General features: G+C 47.7%; 1 protein-coding gene across 1 annotated transcript in view; it reads left to right on the top strand.

Moving 5' to 3' along the window:
- The window catches only part of pik3ap1 (phosphoinositide-3-kinase adaptor protein 1), a 43,792-nt gene extending 17,545 nt beyond the window's left edge, over positions 1-26,247 (top strand). Inside the window, exons 3-22 of the mRNA XM_056609384.1 lie at positions 5,051-5,194; positions 6,417-6,836; positions 7,554-7,846; positions 8,445-8,589; positions 8,681-8,823; positions 8,913-9,045; positions 9,276-9,472; positions 9,942-10,104; positions 10,281-10,343; positions 10,723-11,037; positions 11,130-11,189; positions 11,374-11,570; positions 11,997-12,072; positions 12,166-12,333; positions 13,241-13,311; positions 13,684-13,802; positions 14,811-16,128; positions 25,179-25,209; positions 25,713-25,799; positions 26,160-26,247. Of these exons, the coding sequence (XP_056465359.1) occupies positions 5,179-5,194; positions 6,417-6,836; positions 7,554-7,846; positions 8,445-8,589; positions 8,681-8,823; positions 8,913-9,045; positions 9,276-9,472; positions 9,942-10,104; positions 10,281-10,343; positions 10,723-11,037; positions 11,130-11,189; positions 11,374-11,570; positions 11,997-12,072; positions 12,166-12,333; positions 13,241-13,311; positions 13,684-13,802; positions 14,811-14,910 (2,679 nt within the window). The 5' untranslated portion in view covers positions 5,051-5,178 and the 3' untranslated portion in view covers positions 14,911-16,128; positions 25,179-25,209; positions 25,713-25,799; positions 26,160-26,247. The remainder of the gene's footprint in view (positions 1-5,050; positions 5,195-6,416; positions 6,837-7,553; positions 7,847-8,444; positions 8,590-8,680; positions 8,824-8,912; positions 9,046-9,275; positions 9,473-9,941; positions 10,105-10,280; positions 10,344-10,722; positions 11,038-11,129; positions 11,190-11,373; positions 11,571-11,996; positions 12,073-12,165; positions 12,334-13,240; positions 13,312-13,683; positions 13,803-14,810; positions 16,129-25,178; positions 25,210-25,712; positions 25,800-26,159) is intronic.
- Positions 26,248-27,378: the final 1,131 nt, after the last annotated feature.

Below are 27,378 nucleotides of genomic sequence, written 5' to 3'. Positions count from 1 at the left end.
GGATGAAACTATTATCTCCAACTAGACATGCACAGGGTGCCAGTTTAATAAATAAAGATAGGGTTATCTGTTGGCCGGTGTGATTGCTGCAGCCAAAGCTGCATCCAAAATGAGTGTCTTATCGTGTTGAAGGGTTTTCAGCTCAGCAGAGACAGTACAAGAAAGCTAAAAATCATCTTTAAATACTAGTTAAAGATTGTGGTTCGATAAGTTGTGCCAAAACTGTTGTGATCAATGAAGCATGCATTAAAGATATTGCCTATTTAGATACAAAGGATTAGGCCTAATGGAACTGCCCCTTTATCAACAAGGTAATGACTTGTTTAAACTGTACATGATTATGCTTTCATATTCAGTGTTTATGCTTAATGTAGCCTTCATTTCCACAGACTATATATAAATCTATTATTTGTAGAAATTATAAAATATCTGAACCATATTAGATGTCATACCTCCAACACAATTATTAAATAATCTCAACGGTAAATAGGCCTTCATCTTTTGAATGCTCTTCATTGAAAGCTCATCTCCTTCCTTTCAGCTAATATATACATCGTTCCATTATTTAAGAAATAGCTGCAATCCATTACAAAGCATTTGTGGAATCAACACCTGGATATATCATCATCGGCCAAATAGCTGAAACGGCATCCTTAAGAGGCAGATTAATCTGTGTGCCACTTGCTACTGAGTGCGTAAACACCCAGCCTTGTTGCCTGAAAGCCTCTGAATTGAAACCTTCTTTGCTCCCGAACCACAAAGCCGATCAGATGGTCGCCACCATAGAGGAGAATGTCAGCCGTATTTTCCTCTTTGCCAGTCGACACGATGCTTGTTTAATAGTAATTGGAATCTTATCCCGCTGTTTGCTCATCGTTTCCCTCGCCTAGTTATTCCACACCTAAACTCCATTTAAGTTTTTTAATAACATTTTAGAATAGTTCCCATTCAGGTAAACAGAATCTGATTACCTTGATGGATTGAAAATGTATGTCTGATGGTGGTTTATTTGATTTATTTATTCAAGGGGCTTCAAATGGAACCACTTAAACTGAGGCAAACACCAGCACAGGAATATGATAATAGTTTAGGGAACAGGGCCGTTTTGATCTATATTGTCGGCTTGCGCAACACACTCTGCCTATGGCGGGGGGCAGTAGATGGAAAGGCTGTTGGATGCATGCCAGATTATTTGTGGTGATTCTAAAAGAAAAATAAATTCACTGAAAAAAATTAAATTGCCGTATCATATGAAGTGTTGGTTTAAGACTGTTCAAATATCGCTCTCTCTCTCTCTCTTGACATCCAGGTAACGTCTAGCGTCTCACAAAGGGCTCCCGGGGGCTCCATTCGACCGGGGATATTGGTGGGGGGAAAATACAACAATACCCGTGCACCCCGCGCCAGACGCCGAGGAGCAGGAGTCCAGAACTACTCTGTGGTAGTTTTAGATTTCCCTCCCTCCATAAGCCTCTCATTGTGTTGGGGGAGCCGCGTTGCACAAGGGCCGGCCAGCTGCTTACAAAATAAGGTTATAGTGTTTCCCTATCAACTGTAAATTTCAATAATTTGTCAGCAGGGCCTCTCACTGTCACTTTTTATCATATTATCAATGACCACTAAATTTTCGTCCGCACTCGGCCTCGAATGCCGACCCCAGGCCCATTACAGCCCTGTAATGAAGTGCAATGAAGTGGTAATTGGTGCACATTATACCAGATCAGGTAACATTAGACTTATTTTCTTATCACAATGAGGCCGGCCGGTGACTCCCAATGAGAAACCAAACACAGTTCCTTTTCTTATGCAGGCTATCATCCAAATAACATTTCAGCCTGGGAGCCCCTTCACTGCTCGCAGTTTACCATCTCATGGTTGCTCTCTGTTTCCCTCCCCCTGATCTTTGCTTTGTATTTTCTCGATTTCCTTCTCGGGGTTAAAAAAAAAAAAAGTCCCCCAAAATGTCCTCGGCGGAGATATGAGCGGACGGTTTCCTGGGGAAAGTACAGTAAGGTAGCTGGGTAACGGGAGCGTACCGGCGGTAACCCGAGAGGTACTGTACCCTGAGAGGTACAGTACCCTGCTGTTTTCTTCTGACTCCCTCTTGTGTGGAGCGGTTATTACCACCATAGAGCAGAGAGCGGAGGCCGGCCTTCAGCCTCTCCTCCAGACTATGGGCCAATCCCATTTCTACCCCTTGTTTTGAAGGGGTAAGGGGAAGGGGTAAGGGGAAGGGGTAAGGGGTAGAAACGGGATTGGGCCTAAAGCCCAATCCCATCTTCGTCGTGGCTGGGCTGGGTGGGGGGTCGGGTTGGGGGGGGGGGGGCTACGGCTTCTTTTGTGGCTGGAGAGAAACCTGAAGAGCGCGCTGTACAGCGTCCCACTCCATCACGCTGGGGTCAGGCCCTGTGGCGCACACACACACACACACACACACGCACGCACGCACGCACGCACGCGCACACACGCACGCACGCACGCACGCGCACACACGCACGCGCATGCACGCGCACACACGCACGCACTCACACACACACATACTCACATACACACGTGCGCGTGCGCGCACACACACACACACACACATACACACACACACATACACACACACATACACACACACGTGCGCGTGCGCGAACACACACACACGTGCGCGTGCGCGCACACACACACACACATACACGCACACACACACACATACACACACACACACGTGCGCGTGCGCGCACACACACACATACACGCACACACACACACATACACGCACACACACACACACACACCCAAACATACACGCACACACACACACACACACACACACACACACACACACACACACACACACACACTCAGACATACATGCACACACACTCGCGAACACATACTGATACACGCACACACACAAACACGCACAGACAAACTCAGTCACATGCACGCACATGAACACACACACAAACACACACACACACACGTAAATGCACACAATCACACTCATGCAAAGAAACACACACAATCCAAGACACACGCACATGCAAACACAAACACACATGCATGCAGAACAATTGCAAACACACACGTGCGCACGGACACACAAACACACACACACACCCACACACACAGCCGAACTACAAGGCAGGATATTGGATAACAAGGTTAAAATATAGGAGCAAACTATTCTCTTATTAAACTCAGACTGGGGGGATTTGACTTGAGCCACCTAATAGATAGTGGTTTCAAGGGAGCCCCAACATAAGGTAACCGTCCGGTCATGCTTATAGTAGCTAATGGTGGACTTAGAAGAAATTAGGGGATTCTTTTTTTGGCAGGAAATTGTGCTTAAAGACGGGTCATGGATCACTCTGCGCTTCACAGAGCGTTTCAGAAGTCGGAACGTGAATTTTGTTGTTACCAGAACAGGGCCCACGGTGGACTGAGGCTTAAGCGGGCCGAAGGGGGGGAAAATGAAACACTTATTTGACTGTAAGTGATTTTAGTAGAAACATAATAATTCAAAGTCTGTGGACTCCCCGTGATATTGGAACCAGGAAATATCTGAATCCAAAGACTCGCCCATAGGGACCTCATAGGGCAATGTCCCAACATCAGCTGCATATAAAGTTAGAGATAACTCACATGTGATGGAAGCTCTCCTGGAGAACTGTGACTCCAATCCTCAACAAGAAACAGGTCTTAAATAGCCCCCTCTCCCTTCCTAATAACTGGTTCTCGTTAATCTCATTTAAACTCTGTCATTAAAATGATATTTGTCATCAGAGGGACATTTCCGATGCTTTGTGTGACCAGCGAGAGGTCACTTGAACATAAGTTCTAGTGACGTGATGTTATAGTGGCACTGTTTGATACTAACAGACCAGTCAGGGTCCTTTCTGTCAGGCGATGTTCACCCTTGGTTTGAACATTTGTGGTGTTTTGGTCATAAATACAAATGAACTGAATCCAGTAATAATCATCGCTATTCGCCACATATGGTTATTTTGATAATCCTGAACCAACAACCTTTTTTTCGAGATTGTGAATCAAAATGTGTTTCCGCAAGGTGACATAGGCTACATTAAACGGCTAAATGTTTCACAGTGCACATTACTGGTGGGAGACGGTCAAACCTGACAAATTATTCTAATTCTGCTGCGATTGTTCAGAATAAACAGTTAAATACACATAATAGCCAGTTTTTGTCTCGGTTTACCGTACTAATTGCCTTAAATGGACTGGGGAATCCCTGTTAGCCTACTTGGCATTTGGCCAAGTAGTGGTATCAATACAATCATGCAACTTCATAGCTAGATATAAATTATGACGATTTTAAGCATTTATTACCGGCCACCCCTAGGCTGGACTTGCTTAAACACACAGTCCTAGACCAAGGCATGCTCTGTTTATTGCCGTGTTTATTTTTCAACTGAGGGGGACAAATTTAGCGCTCGTCCATTTTTTAATTGATTGCATGCTGCCCTCTAGTGGTAGGATATGTAAAGTGTCCGTTGCTATTTGGAACAGGTGCCAGAGGTCACAGAAGGTTACACAATTATAGAGAGGAAGGCCTGCAATTATAGTTACATTACAATTGATAATTGTCCACGATTGTGTCATGAGTGAACAATCTAAATAATATATTAGAAATGAGTGGTCTGTGTTTACATGCCTGCAAATGTAAGAACCTATTTTCACTTATTAAGGAAATGAAAGAGAACATGCATTGTACATACGCAAAAAGTGGCTATATGTCAATGGTGTGTGTGTGTGTGTGTGTGTGTGTGTGTGTGTGTGTGTGTGTGCGTGTGCGCGCGCGCGCGTGTGTGTGTGTGTGTGTGTATGCGCGTCTGTGTGTGTGTGTGTGTGTGTGTGTGTGTGTGTCTGTGTGTGTGTGTGCGTGCCAGAGAGAGGTCAGAGAATGGACGAGCCAGCATGCTTCAGGTGTAATACAAACACTGTGCTTGAGGACGGCCCTGTGGGCTGTACTTTCACAGCTTTTCAGGAAGTGGTGCCGAGTATACTCTTGATGAGGAAACTGGTGCTATTTATATGACAGAGCTCATTGGCGTGAACGTTGTCCGCTGAAGCACATCGCCGGGTGCTAGTCCACCAGAGACAGAGCTGCCGCCGCAGAGGACCAGCGTCTCGCGGGGACTTCAGACACGAAGGCCACACTGCTCAGCTATGGAGGCCACCTCAGGTTTGGAACTTCGAGAATGACACCTTTACTCAAATGATTTACGTTGAAGTACAATTTCCTGATGCTTAAACCGTGACACATGGAACATTTGAGCAAACGATGACACGGAAAACAACCCAATTAAATGTTTTTTAGGTTTCGACGTTTTGAGTGTGAAATGAATGTGTGTCATTCGGTTTGGGTAATAATGGTGCTAGCTGTTTTATCAGCTGTGGGAGCGTAACACAGCTAAACTGAAAGAGGAAGTGAGCGTGGGCTTCCTGTATGGTTCAATCACCCGAAACCGCCAGGAGACCCTTTGTCCAGAACCCAATGAACGGCCCTTGGATCCACTGGATCTGGGTCCTTTCCCAGTATGGAGTAGGAGGGGGTGACTCCGACCTGATTAAACAGTGTAATGAGTCAAACTAAATCACCCAGAGTAGTGTTGACACAGTGTGAAGTTTGCCCAGTTTTTTCCTCTTTTTTTTTTCTGGTCTTTTTGTGGCGGGGGACAGAGAGAGGGTGCGCTCGCCGTGCCACGGAGAGAGGGTGCGCTCGCCGTGCCACGGAGAGAGGGTGCGCTCGCCGTGCCACGGAGAGGAGGTGTGCCCCGCCGTGCCACGGAGAGAGGGTGCGCTCGCCGTGCCACGGAGAGGAGGTGTGCCCCGCCGTGCCACGGAGAGAGGGTGCGCTCGCCGTGCCACGGAGAGAGGGTGCGCTCGCCGTGCCACGGAGAGAGGGTGCGCTCGCCGTGCCACGGAGAGCGGGTGCGCTCGCCGTGCCACGGAGAGAGGGTGCGCTCGCCGTGCCACGGAGAGAGGGTGCGCTCGCCGTGCCACGGAGAGAGGGTGCGCTCGCCGTGCCACGGAGAGAGGGTGCGCTCGCCGTGCCACGGAGAGAGGGTGCGCTCGCCGTGCCACGGAGAGAGGGTGCGCTCGCCGTGCCACGGAGAGCGGCCATTCATTCTGCCACCGCACCCATCTCGACATCCCGTAGCACGGGATGTCGTAGCATCCCGTAGCACGTAGCATCCCGTAGCACGGGCAAGGGCTGACGGTGTGACTGTGGAACGGTTCCATCCCAAACATCACATGGCCGTCACATCACCGGTGGCCACGGGCCGATGTGTCACCAGTGGGATGTCATCGTGGGTGTCATGTCCTGGACTATTGACCCGCGTCGGCGGGTGTTAAACATTAGTCAGTGCTGATGTTAATAACTTCCTCTGCTCCTCCGGCAGACTCGCCCCCTGACGGCTGCGAGCTGTTGATCCTGCACACGCCCGAGGCCCAGGAGTGGGCCGAGTACTTGGACGCCATCCTCAGGTCCATGGCGGCGTTCCCCGACGGCTCCGTCCGGTCCTACGCCGTCTCGCCGGGAGACGGCCCCGTCGGCTACGACCTGGAGCGCTTCCACCGGAGCCAGTGCGTGGTGCTGCTGCTGACCGCCGCCCTGCTGGACCTGCTGGGGGACGAGGACCTGCTCTGGGCCCTGGAGCGCCTCCTGCAGCCCCCCCGCCGGGTGGTGGTGCTGCTGTGCGGCGTGGCCGAGGAGCTGGTGCCCGAGGGCAGCTTCCTCCACTGGGAGGACTGGAGCAAGCTGCACAGCGATGACGAGCCCGCCGTCTACATCCAGACCGTCCTGGCGGCCATGGAGGACGGTAGGCAGGCGCTGGGACCCAGGGAGGGTGTAGTGTGTGTGTAGTGGGTGTGTAGTGTGTGTGTGTGTAGTGGGTGTGTGTGTGTGTGTGTGTGTGTGTGTGTGTCTGTGTCTATGTGTGTGTCCGTGTGTCCGTGTGTCTGTGTGTGTGTGTGTGTGTGTGTGTCCGTGTGTGTCTGTGTGTCCATGTGTCTGTGTGTGTGTGTGTGTGTGTGTGTCCGTGTGTGTCTGTGTGTCCGTGTGTCTGTGTGTGTGTGTGTGCCTGTGTCTGTGTGTTTGCTATTGCGTTATTGTGTGTCTGTACCTTATATGTGTGTGTGTGTGTGTGTGTGTGTGTGTGTGTGTGTGTGTGTGTGTGTGTGTGTGTGTGTGTGTGTGTGTGTGTGTGTGTGTGTGTGTGTGTGTGTGTGTGTGTGTGTGTTTGTGTGTGCATGAATGCGTCTAAGAGTGTTCCTGTGTGTGTGTGTGTGTGTGTGTGTGTGTGTGTGTGTGTGTGTGTGTGTGTGTGTGTGTGTGTGTGTGTGTGTGTGTGTCTGTGTGTGTGTGTGTGTGTGTGTGTGTGTGTGTGTGTGTGTGTGTGTGTGTGTGTGTGTGTGTGTGTGTGTGTGTGTGTGTGTGTGTGTACGTGCGTGCATGCATGAACGTTTCTCTATGAGTGTCATGTGTGTGTATCTGAAGGGGATATTAACCAGTAACCACAGTCACTGTTACTTCAAAGACCAACAAGAAGAGGTCGACGGTGAGAGGGAGGCAACACCAGAAGCATCCGACGAGGTGTGCGCTCAGACTGCCAGCGAGGTCGCAGAGGAGACTGAAGCTGAGGAGTACCTGTCAGCAGAAGAAGGAGAACCAGTACCAGTACCAGAACCAGACCCAGAACCTGAACCTGAAGAAGAACCAGAACCGGACCTCATAGTGGACCCGAGCCCCGGGGATTCTGCGCAGCCGGATGAGAGCTCGGTCCAGTGCTCCACGTGCCTCACCGTCCAGCCAAACAGGATTCCTTGTGGGGTGAGATTACAGTCGGTTTCAATTGCTGATAATCATCACACACCGATCTGTGACCTGCCATGGGGTTGCAGTGCGCAGTTGTTACCTGATTTCAGTTTCCTTGGGTTCTGCCTGCTAGTATCTCTGTCCAATGTTTGTATGGGTTGGTGCCTGTTTCAGCCAATCGAGTGTGTATGTGAGTCTATGATTTATTGGCATCCCTGTCCTGGTTTTCACATGCTTTACCCTGACTCCCTGAATGGGAATACCATGTAGGAATGGATTGATGGTTGGTTGGATAGTGTAATGGAAATAATAAGAGTATTAAATGCGATAAAGATCTAGCCATAGTAAGTTGTTTACTATCCACCTACACCTTATCATTTAAGTGTGGTTAGCTAATCAGAAACATTGCGGTTTGTAAAAAAAAAAACAAGCTTCGTCAAACTCTCGAAATAAACCCAATCTACACAGCTAATCTATAAACCAGCACCAGTCAAAATGATCGTAACATATCGTTTTGAATAAAGTTTTGTATAAAAGCGTCTGCTTAATGATAAACCACGCTGTTCCTTTCCTAATTATGTTTGAACAAGACTGTAAAAATCTATTTTCCCAGGAGCGGACAACTCTGTACATCATTCTACTGCATAAAGCGGACATTGAAACGAAGACCGAGGTGGTGTTCTCTTCTGAGCATGGATCTCCACAGCATGTTGTAGCGACCATAGTGAATGAATACACATTAAGTGTTATAGCACCTGGTAGGTAGCCTATATATTAATGGCCTGGAGCATTTCAGATGCTTTTTGTTTCTGTAATGCTCCATGTTTTTTGTGTTTTCGTTATGCACAGATATGCCTCCTGGAGAAGTATCGCTTTCTTTGCTCGCGAACCATTCTTCTGTCAGTTTGACGACTGTAACCTACTACACCTACATGGACGCGGTCAGTCGTTACCTGAATAATGCGACTTCTCCAATTGAGTTCATCTGCCAGGTAAGATTCTACCGTAACAACATAAAATCCACATCAATATGCAAGCCGAAAAGAAGGTCAAAGACGCGTCAATACATTTGTATTTGCAGGCATTCAACATTACGTGCAATAAAACCGAATCAGTGGACAACATGCTCACTGACATGTTAAAATCCAGAATGCCATTGGGTGGACTTCAGCTCTTTGGAATCGAACAGGTGGAAACAGACAATATGTCAACATGTGAGTACGGGACTTTTTCAAAGCCGATTCAAAGCCGAGACTAAAAGCTTATTGTCATGCTTGCGGTCATCGACTAAAATATAAAAGAAGACGTTGCTGAAAAGACTGACCAGAGACGGGGCTGTGCCTGGGTTTTGATCGTCAGTGTTTGATTACTCTTTAAACAAGCGGTAGCCTCTAATGAGATGTGAAACCCATGCACTCTCATTTACCCTTTCCTCGCCCCTCAGACCAGCGGAACGAAGACCTTCCCACACTTCTCCATTTTGCCGCCAAGTACGGCCTGAGGAAGCTGACCACGACTCTCCTTCATTGTCCCGGAGCGCTGCAGGCCATCAGTGTCATGAACAGGCATGGGGAATATCCCAACAAGCTAGCAGATCGCAGCGGCTTCACCGATCTCCGGCGGTTCATGGACGAGTTTGTGGTACGTTTTTGACACAAAACCGGGGTGGTATCACGGTGTCAATGTTCTCTAACATCACAGCATCCAGTGTTCCTCAAACCACGGGTCGGGACCCGAGATGTGTTGCGAGCCATTTGGAGGTGAGCCTCTGTCTGACAACGCACAGAAACGCACAGAACACTCTGAGCCCTCTCTGGAGATCTTTCGAACAAAGGGATCACCAATTCCGGTATGCTCAGGGTTCTCTGAAACAGTGAACTGATTCTTTGTTATAACGAAAGTATCAGTTCACAGAGTCGCGAAAAGTGCATTAACCCCTGCTCTAGGCCAAAACCTAACTCTAGCGAAGAGCGTTATTTGTATCACCCCTTTCATCAATTAAGTCAAGTCTAGCTTTTGGGTTTTTCTATTACATATATATTACATAGATATTACATAGCAATGAATCTTTTGCATTTATTCATTTCCGTTTCTTTGTTCATTTATTCAGCAGACAGCAGACACGGTCAGTTCTGACCCACAGGATGACGACAGCAGTGGAGTATATATGCTGATGGCTCCCGGCTCAGAAGACATCCTCACGTGCTCGGAGCATACGGGGGAGATCTATGAGTCCATGCTGGACATTAACCCGGAATGTGCTGAAGACTTGTGTAAGCTCTCCTCTTGAACAACATGATGATGATGATTGTGGTGATGATGATGACGATGACGATGATGATGATGATGATGATGATGATGATGATGATAAAGGAGCAGGGTGTGTGTGTGTTACATTGAACATGGATGAACAGCATAACACTGATGACAAGCTGATGTCCCCCTCTAGACGAAGTGATGACCAAAGAGGACCAGAACCCGGAGGAGGCCATGCTCAGGACCTTCTTCCTAGGTAGTCCCCATGTTTAGTGCATCTTATCGGAACTCATGAGAACATCCAGATATTAAAGTTTGTGTTTCACAATGAATGTCAGAAAAACCCACGCCAATCAAAAACAATTAACTAAGTGACGCTCTTCCTCTGATAAAAGAGAGAGTGTCAGCCTTCCCTGCAACTTCGTGTTAGTCTTTGAACATTTTGGGGACTGCACGTGGTTTGCCATGAGCTGAAACTCCGAACTCGAAACTTTTTGGAAGGGACTCTCAGTGGGCAGGAGACCAGACGGCTCTGCAGAGACAAACCGAATGTGAACTCTGAGATCAGGACGGTCTCACAGGGCTACATCGGATCACTGCTGGGGAAGACAATGTGACTGTGTTGTATCCAACAGCAAAACAAGGGGCGGGCCAAAGGCGAGAGGAGTGGGAACCCCGTGAGACCGAGGACACGAAGGACGTCCGGCAGAACGACGCACCCCAACTCAAGCAGGAGGAGAGGGAGGAGAAGGAGGAGGAGGAGGAGGACCTGGAGCAGGAGCAATACAATTTAGAGGATGGCCCCCTATACAACACCTTTCAAGAGGATATCTACCATATGGTCGACGACACCGCGACCTATCACATCAGAGCAATCAATCGACCGCCAGCCCCCATGCCCCGACCTGAAAGCTCAGTGTCACCGGACAACAAGCCTTACATCACCAGAGGTCGGGCACAACGTTCTCCGTGCCCACTATAGTTTCATCCGATATTCACTGCGAGTGTCCGACCTTAACCTCCCCTTCTTTTCCTCCCACAGTGTTCTCAGATCACCAAATCACTCCTCCGACGAGACCAACGAGGAGAGAGAGACCTGCAGGTAAATATGAACAGAGTCACATCAATACATCTGGGTGAGGTATGTTAACTATCCTTCTCTGGATATAATCGATGGCGTCCTTATAGGCATACGGAGGTCCGTCCAGATACCGTCCGTGCAATGGCGCCGGGTCTAGTGCTGGTGTGAGAGACACTTAACGCCGGGCTCCTCATTTCCCTCGTAGCTGAGCCAGGGACGCATGCTCCGTGCTCCTCTGCTACCTTCGATGCGTACAGTGGAATGAAGACCCCGGGCCAGAGGCAGCTCATCGCCCTGCAGGAGAGGGTCAAGCTGGAGCTCATCAGCGTCAACGAGGCGGTCCAGGAGTTCAAGGCATGGCAGAGTGAGCACGAGCGCTCCAACTCCCTGAGGTGCCAGCAGGTATGGCGGACACACACAGAGCCACAGTACGAGGGCCGCAGCAGGGATTCTGGGGGCTCCAGTGGCGGTTCTAGGATTTTTCTGAAACAGGGGCCATTAAGGGGCCACATGCTACACTCAGGGGCCGTACCGGCCTTGCGCTGAGTTGTTGACGGGGGGGGGGGTTTCTGCTCCTAAGTTGTATTGACACATTACTGCCGCCGATAGTTTGGGGGTGGAATTGCACGATCGTTGGATTCTCCGGTAGTTCAGCTCGTCAATTGATTGACGGAACAGGGGCACGTCAGGGGCCAATCAGATTTCAGCAGGGGCCAGGCCCCGTGTGGCCCCACCCCTAAAACCGCCACCGGGTGGCTATCTGGTGATCCGTACAGATATTGGTGGGGCTATACGTGATATCGCTGTTTTATTCTTTTTTTTCCGTAGGAAAATTTAGATAAGCTACGTAGGAGCATCAACAGACGACACAAGGAGAGGAAAAAGACGGGCAAAAGGAATGTTGGTAAGCATGTTTCACCTTCAGATTTAGATTTTGATTCTGGCCTAGATTCCGATTGCACATAAGGCTCATGTTATTCTCTTCCTTTTCTTAAAGTTCTTGAAATAACAGCCCCGATCCAGAGCCGTACCGTCGGCGACCCTGAGCTCACCGCTGAATATTCTTCGTATGATTATTCCTCCCGGACGATTGCCCCGCCCCCCCCCGTGTCTCATTCAATTCAGAGAGGCAACTGGAAGACCGGGAGCACCTCCAGCACTTCGAGTGAGTCCAGCTGCTATCCTAAAGACACCTCATGGCTCGTCTTCTCTGAACTGCCTCATCAGTCAGATGCTACTAAAAGTACAAGCCCTGTTCCTTCTCTTCGATGTCTCCCCCCCCCCCCCCCCGGTTAAGGATTAGGGGGTATATATTGGCTCATTTCCACCGGCGGGTGCGGGTCGGTTCGGTGCGGCTTGGTGGAGTAGTGAGGGTGCGGTTCAGCGCAGCTCAGTTACGGCTCGCGTATCCACCGCCGACAGTACCCTTATGGTAGGGCGGGGTTTAAGCCGGAAGGCGATAGCAGCCGCGGCATCATGATCTCATAGCAGCCCGACACAGTCTAACCTACAAATAAATCTAAAGTAAAAGAAGAATGCGACACAATGAACAAAGAGCAGGAATGTAGGACGTAACGAAGGACGGCCCACGACATTTTCTTCAATCAACAAAGCTTTCGCCGTTGTCCAGAAATACCTTGCGGGTAATGTGTTTGTCTATCATCATCCCCCTGCCGCGCGGAAGTGCGATTCTGTTGACCTATCAACAGACGGCGTGTGTAGCTCGAACTTGCCGGCACCCTTGCAGGCATCTCAGTACCCCAACGGAGGAGTACTGCGAGACGAGTACGGCGCCAAAAGTTGGGTAGGGTCCTATTTTCGGTACTCTTCCGTTGGGGTTCCAAGCGGTCTGAAAGGGTGCCGGAAAACCGTACCGCAAAACCGTAGCGCACCGCTCAGTGGAAACGAGGCTGTGTTGTACAATGTGGACCTGTGAAACCACCCCTCACTTCGGGCTCACTGTGATCAAGGTCGATACAAACAGTTTAGACTAGACTCTATGATAATGACAAACCCAACCTTTTAACGCTCCATTCGATCCACGTTGTCACAAGTGTTGTTTCCCTTCACAGGCACGGAGAGTAACAGACTCAGCACGCATAGCATCCTGAGCACCAGCAGCGGGACGGAACCAGACTTTGAGGTGAGTCTGGGTTACTATGACTCCAATCAGCCAAACCAGACCATATCTGTAGGAGGGATCACCAGGGGAGACCCCGGTTATTCGCTTTCTGATAGTGTTATAGAATGCATTTGGTTTGTTGGATAGCTAGTCGGTGACTCTGATGTGTGTGCGTTTCCGAACTGGCAACAATTTTCCAGGCCAACATCTAAGAAGCAACATGACACGTACAGAGGTGTTGATGTAACAACCTAAACGCAATTTTACTTCAGTCAAATCTTTAAAAAGTCAGAGCGAAACCAAAAACTGACACCGTGTGAGCGCTTCATCGAGCATGGAGTCTTGAACGTTTCTCTTCCTCTTTCATGTTCGTTTTTTGGGGGGGGTCTCCAGGACACCATGGACATCCTGCCGCCGCCGCCGCGCCCCCCACGGCCGCACCATGTGGTCACACGCGTCCCCTCCAGGAGCCCTCCACCCCCGCCGCACCTCCCTCCACCGGTCCCACAGAGGTCAGTGTGGTTGAGTTCACACTACAGCTCTCATTGGAGGCCGAACGTGACACCGAGCGTCCACCGCGCTGCAACCTGATGCTGTCAGACCGTGCAGCAGGGGCCGGGGGAAGTTCTTATTTTCAGCAATCTAGCTTCCCATGTTGGGGGGGGGGGGGGGGGGGATATATCTTTTTTAAACTGTTTGTGCTTCTCTTTGGTGAATTGATGCAGAGTAGGGAGATTCAAGAGTGACTTGGCTCGTGAGATAACATAAAATGATAAAAGAGGAAATGTTGACATGTTTTTTAGTTCAACGAGCTATAGGGGAGGAAACCAAAGTGTGATAGGGTGTGAAGAGATAAAAGCTTCTCGTTAAATTCACATGAGAGTGTTTGAGAACATTGGACGAGATAACCAAAATGTACATTTAACTGAGGAAGAAAGAATGAACATGAACTAATCATGCCTGTTTAATTCAAATGTAGTAAATATTGCACATCCCTAATGCTTTTGCATTTGTTTACGACGGTCGACTGAGTTTGTGGGTTATTTCTGGAGGGCTTTGAGGCTCCAATGAGCACAGATAAATAAATGTGGGCACCTGTCAGACGTGACTTACGACGGAACCACATTTACCATCAGGATGCACCATGGGTACATACCCACTGCGAGACAGTGGAACATGATCATTTAGAAATTGAGGTAGTCATAATGATTTCATCATGGAATACAAAAATGGAATAGTCCGAAACATACGTACGATAAATTCCCTTACATATGTTACATAGTGCAGGCAGCGTGGTGTTCGTTTGGTGCAGGATAGTAACGTGCTGGGTAGGCTACTAGCAGAAAGGCAGGTGTTTGAACCCCATGGTTTGTTTTTTAGAAATCATCCAATCAGCCCCGTGCAAACAGTAGCCTACTCCCAAGTGAGAAACCCTGAACGACTGAAGACTCAAACCGTTCCAGAATCCAACAACGGTCAGCCTAATGACTTCCTCTACCCTCTTTGTTGTGCTCTTCCAGGAATCAGGAGCCCGTGATACATGAGCGCTACATATCCTGTCCAACGCGCGCCGTTCCCCGGCGGCCATCCGCCCCGCCTTTACCTCGCCGCCAGCGGTGATTCCACTTCTCCGGTGTTATCGTCTGTATTCTTTTTAATTGTGGCGCTGACTACAGTTTTTTTTCTACCGATATGCTTCGGTTTAATACGGCGCTCATGGCGTTGACTGTCAGAGAGATGAGTTCATTTTTTGTACATTTTATCCAATGGTGTGATCGTGGGGGTTCTTGATGGTTTGCTTTGATCGATAAGTTGTTGAGGGTTGGAAAAACTGTGATTTTGCACTTTGACGCGAGTGCTTTGGGATAAAGTACATGAATGTTGGACAGTGAGCAGTAAGTGCCACAAAAAACACAATACTGCTGCAACAATATACTGTGTTGAATTTAAAAGATTTAAACGTTCGTAAATGTTTAAACTTGTTGTAGATGTAGGGTTTTTGATGAAAGTCAGTTATGAAACATGGATAATGTCATGACAAAGCCGATTCTAGAGAACAGACAATTAGCAGAACTGTGGTAGTTAAGTAAGTGTCTAGTGCTTACTATTTCCCCATTACACTTTTTATGCCATTCATTTTTAGGAAGAGGCGAGTTCAGTCGTCTTGCACAAGATCTGAATGTACTATGTGGCCAACCGAATTAATGTTTATTGATAAATATCATTTGGGTTGAGTAATGCATAGTTCGTAATAACTGCTTCCTCTGTTCCACAGCCAATCGACATCCTCTTTAACATTAGGCAGAACTGTGGTAGTGGTTGTGATGTAAGCCTTGGTGCCGATCTAGTGTTCACTATTTATTAATAAGTGTCCGTTCCCATTTTCTTCCTGGTCAACTTATATATAAAATGTGTTTATACAGTAAATGTGTTTTCCACGCGTTCTTCAATGCCATACTTCATTGTTCCAAACCTGTGTTTCAGCCACTTGATGGCGCTGTATTCACGCAAGCCCATGTTCCCCAAAGTCGATCTGCATGACCCATACACAAACATATTATTACCCGGTTGTTTAGAATTCGGATGCTGAAATATTCTCGTGTGCTGTTTCGTCAGAGTATAAAATGAATCATTTAAAAAAAATAACAACGGAGGAACCGACCATCGGTCCTAGCAGTAGTTAGATGCGGTGTAAATAGCAGACGCATTTATGCGGTATACCGACGTTAGAGCCGCTTTCTGATCGCATGCTGATGAAAGCAGCCGCGATTTCACAGACCGTAGTGGCGCGTGTGTCCGCAACGTCGAGACGGTACCCTGGATTGTCAGTCGAGAAAGGTAAGCTAATTTGCTTTTACGTCATCTCCATCACAAATGGGTATACGCTCACCTTCACATCTTCAAAAGGTCCTCGTTCAATCTTTTATTTTCTGTTAAATGAAGTGTTTTACTTTCTGTCATGTCCAGCCTCGCTACCTTGGCGTCATAGAGCTGACTTTGTGTTATGGTCGCGTGACTCAAACTGGCGTGTGTGTGTGTGATGTAAAAAGGTTTCCACGGAGTCATTTCAAACCGCATTGGATTTGAAAATATTGTAGCGTTACAAAGAATTAAACAACTACTCGGTCGGATGTTATTTCCATACAAGCTACTGCAGGTCCCACTTGATTTGGAAGTGTTACCGCAGTAAAGATGGATCGCAATGTGACCCACACGTTATGCATGCTCCATCTGCGCAAGTGAACCCCAATATAGGGGCTTCTGTTATTTTGTTATTGGATCATTCTCCTCGAGTCGAATATAAGTTTGTGAATAAAACAATTACATATTATTTTCATGAATTCAAAACTGACCAAAATAATGGGAATATATATTTTCTGGATGTTGAGACTTTGTGTGGTGAGGCGTTGAATGTTTTCTCTATGCACCTGCGTATCCTAGGCTATTGTCTCATGGATGCTCATGGCCTATCATTTAAATCACTCCACGTTCACTCGTAACAGGCTTGTGACATTAGCTCCATGGAATAAATGTGCGTAATGCCCCAGGTGTTGGCAAAACAAAAGCCATATTTATTGTTATAGCGTTCAGTCTTTTAATCTGTGCTATGTTTCTTTAGATGGAAAAGTGAGACAATAAGGTAAAGTCTGAAAAAGTGCATGGTTATGGTAAATGGACATTTCTGTTGATTTGCATGCACCATGGTACATGCTGGCACAGTATCAGCCTGGCTATGAACTTGTGTTGCATAAGAGAACAGTCCCACACTGAGAGCACTTCATGTTGTTGTCGAGTGTTGACATAGGCCTACTGACTTTGAATGTCAATACATGTTGCTGCAGTTTTGCTCAAATGTGCTGCTGGGGCCAAACGTTTGACAAACGCATGGGACAATTTACAGCCCAAAACATGAACTTGAGCCCAAAACATGAAGTTTGACGAGTATGATAGGCGAGTGTTGTTGGAGACATTCAACGTCCCCTATTAATGGAATCAGACAAACTGTATCTGAGATTTAATTAAACCTAATTATATCTGGGGTAAAGAGAGAGTGTAGATATGGACTCAAAGTGATAAATGATACTTTTTTTTGTTGTGCCTTGGGGTATAGGTCTGCAAATGATGTCTGAATACCATGCAAACTGGGAAAATATCCAATCTGCATGTAAATAATTCATCAATATGCAGTCTATGAGGCAAAGCCTTTTTTACCGGTTTGTAGCTAAAGTCACCCTAATGGTTTGTTTGGCTAGCTTGCATAAGTCTGCACAGTGCATTTGCATCTGGCTGGTTGGTGACAGTTATCGGTCAATAGAGAGACAGCCTGAGGGACGTGGGGAAGGGCCAGGCCAGGGTGTACTGGTCCATTAGTGCTACTGCTTACGGACTGCATCGTCTGTTGAGTCTCAAAGATTCATGCTCCCCATTCAGCCAAACAGATTTCATCATGTTCTCACCAAGTGTTATGTCAATGGGAAAGACAAACAGTTCTCCTAGCCCCTGTTTTAGCACAGCGACAGCAGGTGCTATCGTTCACACGATGGAAGGACCTTTATTTGGAGACAAATAGCCGGACACCTGCCAGAGTGGTTAGTCTGGTTTGCAAAGTTTTAGAAGGGGGTTTGCACAATGCGGACAATGCGGCCTGCGCTCTCAGTGTGTGCACAGAGATGGGGAGGTGTGTGCATGTGTGAATAAAACAGGTAGGCTATTCTACAGCTCAGAGGACAAGCCCATGGGCAAGCCAAAACCATGATGTCATACCGAAAGGAATTCAGATGAAACTTAAACCGGAAACTTAGACGCTGCCGGTCGATATGTTTGAATAACAAACACAACATCATTCATAAGCACCTCCACTTGTTGGCTGCTAATAACACGGATTGTTCCGTTGTATATATTTATTGCAATTCTATTTTTCTTGGTAACAAAGATGTGGGCCGGCTGCCTTAACACAGATGTTCTAAGATATAGTTAATTTAGTTGTGAGTGTCTACAAAAGCCTATGCATTAGGATGTAAGTGTACGACAGAGAATAATATTCCCTTGTGCGTATTATCCCAGTCTAGCTGTGGACTTTTAACAATGAATCAACTTCAACGGCGCATGGACAGTTATTTTGATTGACGATAGAGTAGATACCTGTTGGAAGGTGGGCCTTGCACTGCTGTAAATATTTTATAACGCTTGTCCAGAGTCTCGTTACTCGGATCCCTTAGATTTGAGAGGGTCAACTTCAGGAAACTTGAACTGAATTTCAATGATTGACCAACGATGGCATCTGGATCGCCAAGCACGGTAATCTTTTTGATTTAAAGACACACAGCTTTGAGTTGCAGTTGTTTTAGGTACAGGTGGCTTTACATGAAAACACATTTGAACACTGATGACAATGTAATAACATGTTACGCTGCAGCAAATGATGGAACAACAACGCAGGAAAGTGAGAGGCACACACAAACATTGCATTATTATTGCTATCTGGATAAAGGTCAGTTAGCCTGTAAGTACGGTAGTTGTACTTCACAACATTTTTGGGACGAGCAGTCATATTTGTATTTGTAGGCGTCGGGCAATGTGTTCTCAGGCTATTTCTGTGGTTGTTGACTATCTGCTGAATTTACCTCATTGAATCAGCTCATTTCTAGCAGTTGTTAGTGTGCTAATCATGGTCATTCCTGAAATAATGTGAACATAACTCGATATGGCATGGGACATTTATGAGTCGGTTGGGGACAACTTATTCACAAGACAAGCCGTTATTCACGGCTTGTCTTGTGAATAACGGATGGGTTCTTTGCCGGATGTTTCAGCCAGACCAGACACCGGGTTTCTGTTTTCACTCCATGTTAATGTTACAACCGGTCGCTTGGCAACCAGCGCCTCCTCCCCCTTTTCCTCCATCTGCTGCCTGCGTCCTAAGTGGATGGGCTCGCTGAAGTGCTACGCGTTGGCTTTTCAAGGCCCTTAGCACAAAGAAGTCCAGCCAATCATGACTGCATGTAAACAAGACTGTGAAAAGACAATTTATGGGCTGGCGATAGATGTGGGGAGCCATCTTCCTATCTGGGGGGGGGAGTTGAAAAACAAACCCCACATTCGCAAATATTGACACAGGAAGTAGTCGCGAATGGCTTTTTATTTATTTTTTCTTAATTCAAGGCAAGCAAGCAGAGCTCCGAGCTTGCGGAGATCTCCCTGTCTACAGAATTGTATGAAAGATAAAAAAAAAAGTTTTCCTAATGAATAATACATTTATGGAATGTATGAAGCTAAATATAAACGGCACAGCCTCTTGTGATCGCGTCGGGGTGTGACCAGATAAGAGGGATCGACCGCGCGCATTCCGCAAATAGACGGGTGACATGGTACGCATTCTCGTCCCACACGGATACATTCATTGCACTCGAAATTGCTGGATTATCGCATGGCTGTTTATAAGCACGGTTAGCCGCGATATCCTATGACAAAATTATCAAGTAGCTCTGTCGCCTGGCCACTCAGAGGGTTATATCAGGAAACAGACTCAAAGCTTCCATTCCACGTCCCAGTCAAAACACAACCACACACCCACACACCCACACGACCACCGGGGAGAGAAAACAAGCCTCCGATAAGGCTTTCATCGCTCCCGTAGACAATGATTTGAATTGTCATCGTAGCTCACATTATGTGAGACGTGCGCCATAATGCGCGCTATTATCTAAACCAATAGGAATCCGCCGTGCGCAGCTGCGCTCCTTCCCGGTGATGACACACGACGTTGTGTCATCACCGGTAGCCTATCTGTTGTTACGGCTTTCCAATTACAGCGACGAGAATACTGCCAAATAAACCCCCGCGTAAACAACTGTGATGAATCACAGCGGCTGTGGTTTGTGCTGTATTTCTGCTTTTAGACCAAAACGTTTTCAAAATTGTTGTTATACTGCTGAAAAGTAGAACATCCTTCAAAGGGGATGCTCTATAGCACTTGTTGAATCCTTCATTTGAGACCGAGCCCCGGGATTTGTGCCGGGTTCTGGGAGTGCAGCCGAGAGCTCTCTCCGCTCCGTGATGTATTACCCTGGCTGGACCGTCAGCCGGTGACATTCTTATAACAGGGGCTCCAAACACCTAGCAGTCACGCTGCATCACCAGAGCTGTCTGGCTTGAACTGTGTTTTGTGTGGGAAGCCAACCCCGTCCAGAGGACCTTGCGCGCGCGCGCACGCACGCACGCACGCACACACACACACACACACAGAGACACACACACACACACACACACACACACACACACACGTCGAATACAAGCGCAGAAGGGGTCATTTTCAACTGTAATAAATGTCAGTGTGTGTTCACCCATCCTTCCAGTACTTACTGGTTTTTGGGAAGGTTTCCCAAGTCACATGTTACATGTTTTAATATTCCAGTAAATGTAAACAACTTTATTAAACCATGAAATTCAAAGTATTGAAAGTCATCAAGGAAGATTTTAATCTAGGCTATATGTGAATTTACAAGAAATACGTGTGATCACTTTTAAAATAGTCCCGGTGATTGACTTCCTTCAACCTAGTGGCTGCGTGAGGGACTTCCCCGGACAAGAAAAGACCCAGCCTGCCTCAGCAGGCTCGTCGTGGTTATTATAGTAGCATCTAATAGCTCAGAGGAAGCCCAAGTTCATGGTCACAAGCTCGCCAGGACTCCATCAAAACAGACCCAGTCCCCGGGTCTCCAGTTCCTTCTCAGCCGTACGTCACGCCATCCATCCTTGGAGGGGCTTGGACCGTCAGAGCGCGTCGGTGTGCGCTGTCGTGCGTGTAAACGGCGGGAAGTTGCAAACATTTCCTTTTATGTGGCAGTTGTTTCAAATGAACTTCAAATAGCGCTGCTGTGGAATGTGTAGAATCCCTGGCCTCTGTCCACTGTGGAATCTGTTTATGGTAAGGGGAGGGCGCGAGTGTGTGAGCGGGGGTTTGTGAGGACTGCTCATCGGGGACGGTTATTCTCAATTAATGGAAGGGGGTCGGGGGAGGGGGGGTTCTGTAGAGCGGCCCTTTCGAGCCATGTTTGGAGCTGTTCGGTGCTGTCCTCTGATCCCTGGGCTCCCAGCTCTCTCCCCCAGCTCTGCCATTTGTTGACAAAGCGAAACCCAGGGTCGGTTACATAACGGCTCTTTTCTCCCCGTCCGCCGCGGCGATGAGAGCCCTTCTGTGTCGGCCGTGGTTCATTTTGATGGCGGCTTCTGACAGCGGCAAACGAGCGCCGTCCTCCCGTTTCGTGTGAAATACATCACCGCTAAAAAAAGAAAAGTGCGTTTCATCTCCAGAAATGCACACAATGTAATTCACAAGTTAGGTTTCTGAAGGTTTCTAGGTTTCAAGAAGAGGTTTCTGTTGCCTCTTCTTCTGTACCAATATATATTCTAGGAATCTGTTTATTCTGTTCTTTCTCCATGTTTGATGTACATGTGTAGTCTAGGGGCACGTACCAGTTCATCTCAGACTTTTAATCGTTTTATCCCTGGCATGACGACCTTTGAGGCACACCCAGAACAACACATGCGCCGCAGCCAAGCTAACTCACCCTGGCTAATTCTAGGCATCCTCAAATGTCCCGTCTCCCATATGGCTCTGGTCCTGCGGTGGCTGTGGGTGGAGGACTGTCTGTGGGCGGGGTTAATAGTAGAATGTTTTAATGTGCTGGTGTGCAGCTGAGTGGGTGCTAAATTCTAGCATGTCATGTGGTGACAGCTCCATCTGGGCACGCCTTTTGCTGAAAACAAACAGACCCACCATGTCGCGATAGGGGTCAAGGTTAAACCCAGGGGCCCCAAAAGCAGAGGGAGCGTCTGATGCCAGCCCCAGATCATCTTAGGCTGTGGAAGGACCAGGAAGGGGCTATAGACTAGTGCTGCTGGACTCACTCTGACTGGGGGCTGACAAGAGTTAGCAGACGTTTTGGTGTGTGAGTAAACAGCCACAAGACCCCAGGTAAGAACTACTGCTACTGAGTTTGACTGTGTGAACTTCACCGAGCGACAGGCTCTTTGCATTGTTTGCTTTTTGTCGACGAGAACATATTAAAGAGTTCCCGGTGGTTCCTTGCGATTTCTTTTAAAAAGAAGTGTCTGTTTGCTTTTTTACTTAACAAAGTCTATATGGATACTTACAAGACAAACATGTAACCTCCTGTATTGACATAGGTTCGCCTTTCCTCTAAGGAGTTATTGTAAGACCATTGACAGACCCTCAGCTTTTGGTTTGGCTTCATCAGTAACTCAGCAATAGAAGTAGAAGCTCGTTTGCTCAGCTCAGAGATCTTTCTCAAATCGGCAGCTGTGTGAGAACCTGTACTGCTCGGGATAATATTGCAGTTTCACTTTTCTTTATTCGTTCAATCCTTAAGAACAACACCCGATTGAAACACGAGTGTGATGGTATATCCAGTTCCTAATGCTTTCCCGCTTAACAAACATCACAATAGCTAAGCAGGTAGGTTTATTTTTTATTTTTTAAACCAACTGAACCAAACTAATCACTGAGCTAAACGGTTTAAGGCGTTAAGCTCAGGTAAGTGCTGTTCCACAGTTCACACACACTCTCAGGTGAACTTTGGGCTGATGGGTTTAAATGCTAAATGACTTTGGAACAGGTATGTAACCTGGAGGGACCGGGTGTGTGAAGAGGAGGAAGGCAAACAGCTCCAGATTAGTGGGGAAGGAATGCGCGTCTCGCTAGATGACTTTAGTAAAGGTTGTGTGTATGGTTGTGTGTCTGTGTGTGTGTGTGTGTGTGTGTGTGTGGGGGGGGTTAGTTATTCAGTCGGGAGATAACTTCTTATCAGACTCTTGTCTTTATCTTGTCCACAACACTGCCAGTACTGTCCCAGTCCTCCCAACCTGTCTGGCCCCTCACTCTACCCCCCTCCCCGCTGGTTAATGGATGGCTTTCTCCGTCCCCCTCTGCTCCCTCTCTTCCTAAAAAGGCCAGGGTTGAGCTGCTCTCCCGCGGCGTGTTTACGCAACCCCACGCAACACACTGCTAACCGTCAAGCACGCGGCTGATGCAGGGCGCTGGGGCTCGCGGCTCGCGGCTGGGGCGCCAGATAGCCAGAGAGCGCATGGCTCATCTCTCAGTCAGCTGGTACTTTAGTTTGAGAGGAGCCCTGGAAAGGCTGGCCCGAGCAGAGCTCAACAGCTGCCAAGACCGCACGGGCGCACCACTTGTTTTGGTAATGGCATCACAGAGAGTGGCTGTGCGGTGACTCCGACGTGGTTGTCGTTTTTTTGGGAGAGGTGTGTGGTGATATCATGTAGGAGCGGGGGTGGGTGTGTGTACGTCTGTGTGTGTGTGTGCGTGTGGGCGTGCACGAGTGTGTCTCCCTGATGTGATGCTAACAGATGAGCGGAGAAGGATGAACGAAAGGCACACAAACACGGTGGCCTCATATGGAACAATTGCCTTATCATGACATATTTATACATGATGATAATATTTGAAGCTGTGCTCACAAATATATCACAATATTTGCTCCTGAGTTCTCGTTGAGTGGATAGAGTTGTATTGATGGCTTGTAATATGCATACCTTATAGCTTATTGTTTAAATCAGGCGTTCCCTAGATTTGTAACTGGGCTAAGGCAGTTAAATCAGTCCTATCTCTGGCGTTTATCCTGGGAACTCTGATTGCATGAAATGCAAGAAGCTCCCAGACACTTGCTGGTGGCCTTCTCATCCGCCTCTGCATGCTCCACTGAGGCAGCAGCCATTAACATATTATAGTCGCTCTGCCTCTCTCTCTCTCTCTCTCTCTCTCTCTCTCTCTCTCTCTCTCTCTCTCTCTCTCTCTCTCTCTCTCTCTCTCTCTCTCTCTCACTCCCTCCCTCACATTAGAGACAAAGCTGAACAAGACGATCAGCCTTTAAAGGCAAGACTGAGTTTTTCCTAAATAATGACTGAGTATTCGTAAATAATGTAAGAAAGGCCATGTTTCTCTCTCTAACCATCGTTGGCTAATCATTGGCTAGATAGAAAGGTCCAGAATACCCCCTCCCTTTAGCTGGAGAAGCAACCCGAAGGAGCTGCTTTATGAATATGGAAACTGCCTAAATAGCTGCTCAAGTATCATTTCCCAGAGGACACTAGACGTGCACAAGTACGCTGCTTGATCAGTGTTTGTTGATGTACGCGATAAGATGCCTGTTCCGATTTTCTATTTTTTTTGTGTGTTGAATAATCATTAGGCCTAATATGGCAAATGGCGGTTGTGGGGGTTTCTTGGTCGTTTTCCAGACGCTTGTGTTTTTTCAGTCGGCCAGATTCATCAAGGACAAATTGACAATATTGTAACATTTCCATATTTTCAATATGTTTGCTTTGAGAGATATTAGCTTTTCTCTGGCTTGAATCCTAATGTGCAGACTGTTTGGCACGTTTCAGATTTCTTCCCGATCTGCTTTCTCTTGAAATCAAATCATAAAACTGAAGCCTTGTGCACTTGAACTTCAATGGTGTTTATCCAACACGTTGCACATCAATATGGGCAAACAAGCCTCAATGGTGATGTTACCGCTGGAGGGTCTAAATTCATAGAGACCGTTTGTAGAGGATATGGTTTCATCCTGTAACACAACCATAGCTGTGCCACTGCGAGCATATCTGTGCCGGTGCTCCTGGCCTGCAGCTCCATCTATCTCAGGCATCAACGATGTTGTTATGGGAGCAGACATCCCTCCGGTGTAGGAAGGGAAACTGTAAGAATTGCAAAAAACGTCCATTGTTTTTAATTGAAAGTAATTCGTGAAATGGTTTTACTGGGCGTTTCGCTCCTGGTGTCTGGAAACAAGTTGGTATTACGTTACCCTCTGACTCACCTGTTCTAATGCTGTCTTTGTTCATTACAGAGCTGTCCAGAAGGGGGCGACCTAACAGCTAGTAAGTACTGCTTTTCTCTCACTACTGTGGATGATACATGCTGATTGGTACAACCATACTTTTTATGGTAGTGTTTATATCATTTATTATTATGTTTAAGTCGTGTATAGTATTCCCTGTCAACCATTTTACACTATGTGACTTAAAGTATGTCACTTTTCTATCTTAATTATCAGTAATGATTGAAATAGAAAAATAAATGTATTCTATTCTATATTATCAATATATTATTGATGCATTTTACTCTTGTCCTTAATAAACACAGTAAGAGATATTGCTAAAGAAGCATCATTCAACAGCTGAGCATTCAAAAGTCAGTGAAGTGTGTCAAAGTGTGTTAAGTGTGATAAAGTGTGTTAAGGCCCAATCCCATTTCTACCCCTTACCCCTTCCCCTTCCCCCTCCCCCTCCCCCTTGTTTTGAAGGGGTAAGGGGTAGGAATGGGATTGGGCCTAAGTGTGATAAGGTGTGTAAAGTGTGTTTCCTCATGTATTTGTTTGCAGTCTCTCCGGGTCGGCGGGTGGTCTCCTCCATTCGGATCGCGCCCCGCGCCGCCATGAAAGGCTCTCCTGACCTGATTCCAGCTGCAGGTGACGCTCCGCTCTGCTAACACTCATCTATCTTTCAGCAGCACCCACGGGCGCCCGGATCACCTTTGCTTTTTTCTTTCACCCTAACATATTTGGTGACAACCTGTTGGTCGCTGTACAAGCGAACCGCATGTACAGTTAACAGTTGGAAAGCCACCGTCGCCGTCCCAAACCTCCCACAGTGTCCCGCTGTGATCGGCGCTGATTGGTTTTCCTGTCAGCGACGCACACAGTAATGACATCCTTCGACGGGTGGCCTGGTTTCGATGTGTTAAAGTTTCTATTTCGGTCTTTCGGGGCCGGATCACTAAGGAAACCCCCCCGTAGGGCCATCGCCTCAAGCGACGTGTGTTCAAACAGACTCCGCGGGCTGGGAGAGCTGATTCCCGCCACCTTCTTTTATGTTCCCGTTCTCCTCCTTCCCCTCGCTGGTGTCTCAGAGCTGGACCCCAGAAGAGTGTGCAAAGGCAAAGGGGTGGTGACCCTCCGGGCCACGCTGGTCCACATCGACGACGACGACCGGGTCAGCAAGGACCCCAGAGGCCACGCCCCGCCAGGTAAGCCCCGGGGACTCAGGTGTTTATCGTAGAATAATAATGAGGCGATAGCCGGAGATCATCCAATCACGTTGGTATAATTTCCTGATCCAATTCAAAAATGTTCAAATCTGTCAGGTGACCGCAGGGAAGGTAACTCCAATTGTAATGTATAATAAACTAACGTTAATCGAAAACATTTCTCTGATAGGGTGTGGGTTAGGGTCAGGGTTAGGGTTAGGGCAAGGGTTAGGGTTAGGTTTAGGAGTCAGCGTGCGAGTTTGACTGACTGTCCAATCCTAGCGCTTGAGGCGGGACTTTTTCCCGGATGGCGCCTACGAAAAACACAGTCGCGCCCCGTAGACTCAGGTGTGGGGCCAGGCTAATCGCTAATCGCTACGACGCTGCGATACAAACTCAGCAGAGGAGTCAGCGACGCCGGCACGGCTCTGTGAGAAAGGCCATCACGCCGTAGAATGTACACGGAGGATGCCACTGCGGTGCGCTCGCCAGAACCTGAGATTCCCTGCATGCCTTCTGCCGTGCGTGAGGCGACACTTCATAAGTCTACCTCATAAGTCTTTGGGGTGTCACAACGATGCGCCCGGTCACATTCTGGCCTCTATTCGTTTATCGGTTGCTGTGTGTGTGTGTGTGTGTGTGTGTGTGTGTGCTGGAAATTGCGATAAGCTGATTGCTCACATTGTGGTCAAAGAGATCTATTGTGGCGAGTGGCCCACAGTGTACTGCGGGCTCCGCGGGGGTGGTGGGGCTTCACTGTGGACTCGTTTGTAGCGCTGAGCGCGTTGGGACCAGGATGGAGGCGGGCCAAGGCTTTTGGGGGGAGATGGTTTAATTGTTGTGCAGACTGAATATAAAGGCCACCGGAACAAACGGCCTCCACTGTGCCATGAATGGATGCCTTGTTCCGATGACAAAGTTCAGAAATTGTGGAAGAATCCTTCTTTTTCCCTTCACTCTGATATCAACATGTCTGTTAGAGGAGGAAATCCAGACCGCAGTGTGGATCTAAAACCCGGTTG

This window comes from Gadus chalcogrammus, chromosome 15 (assembly GCF_026213295.1).
Source record: "Gadus chalcogrammus isolate NIFS_2021 chromosome 15, NIFS_Gcha_1.0, whole genome shotgun sequence".
NCBI lineage: Eukaryota > Metazoa > Chordata > Actinopteri > Gadiformes > Gadidae > Gadus > Gadus chalcogrammus.
Note: the sequence above shows the minus strand (reverse complement) of the source record. Positions and strands in the feature narration are given on the sequence as shown.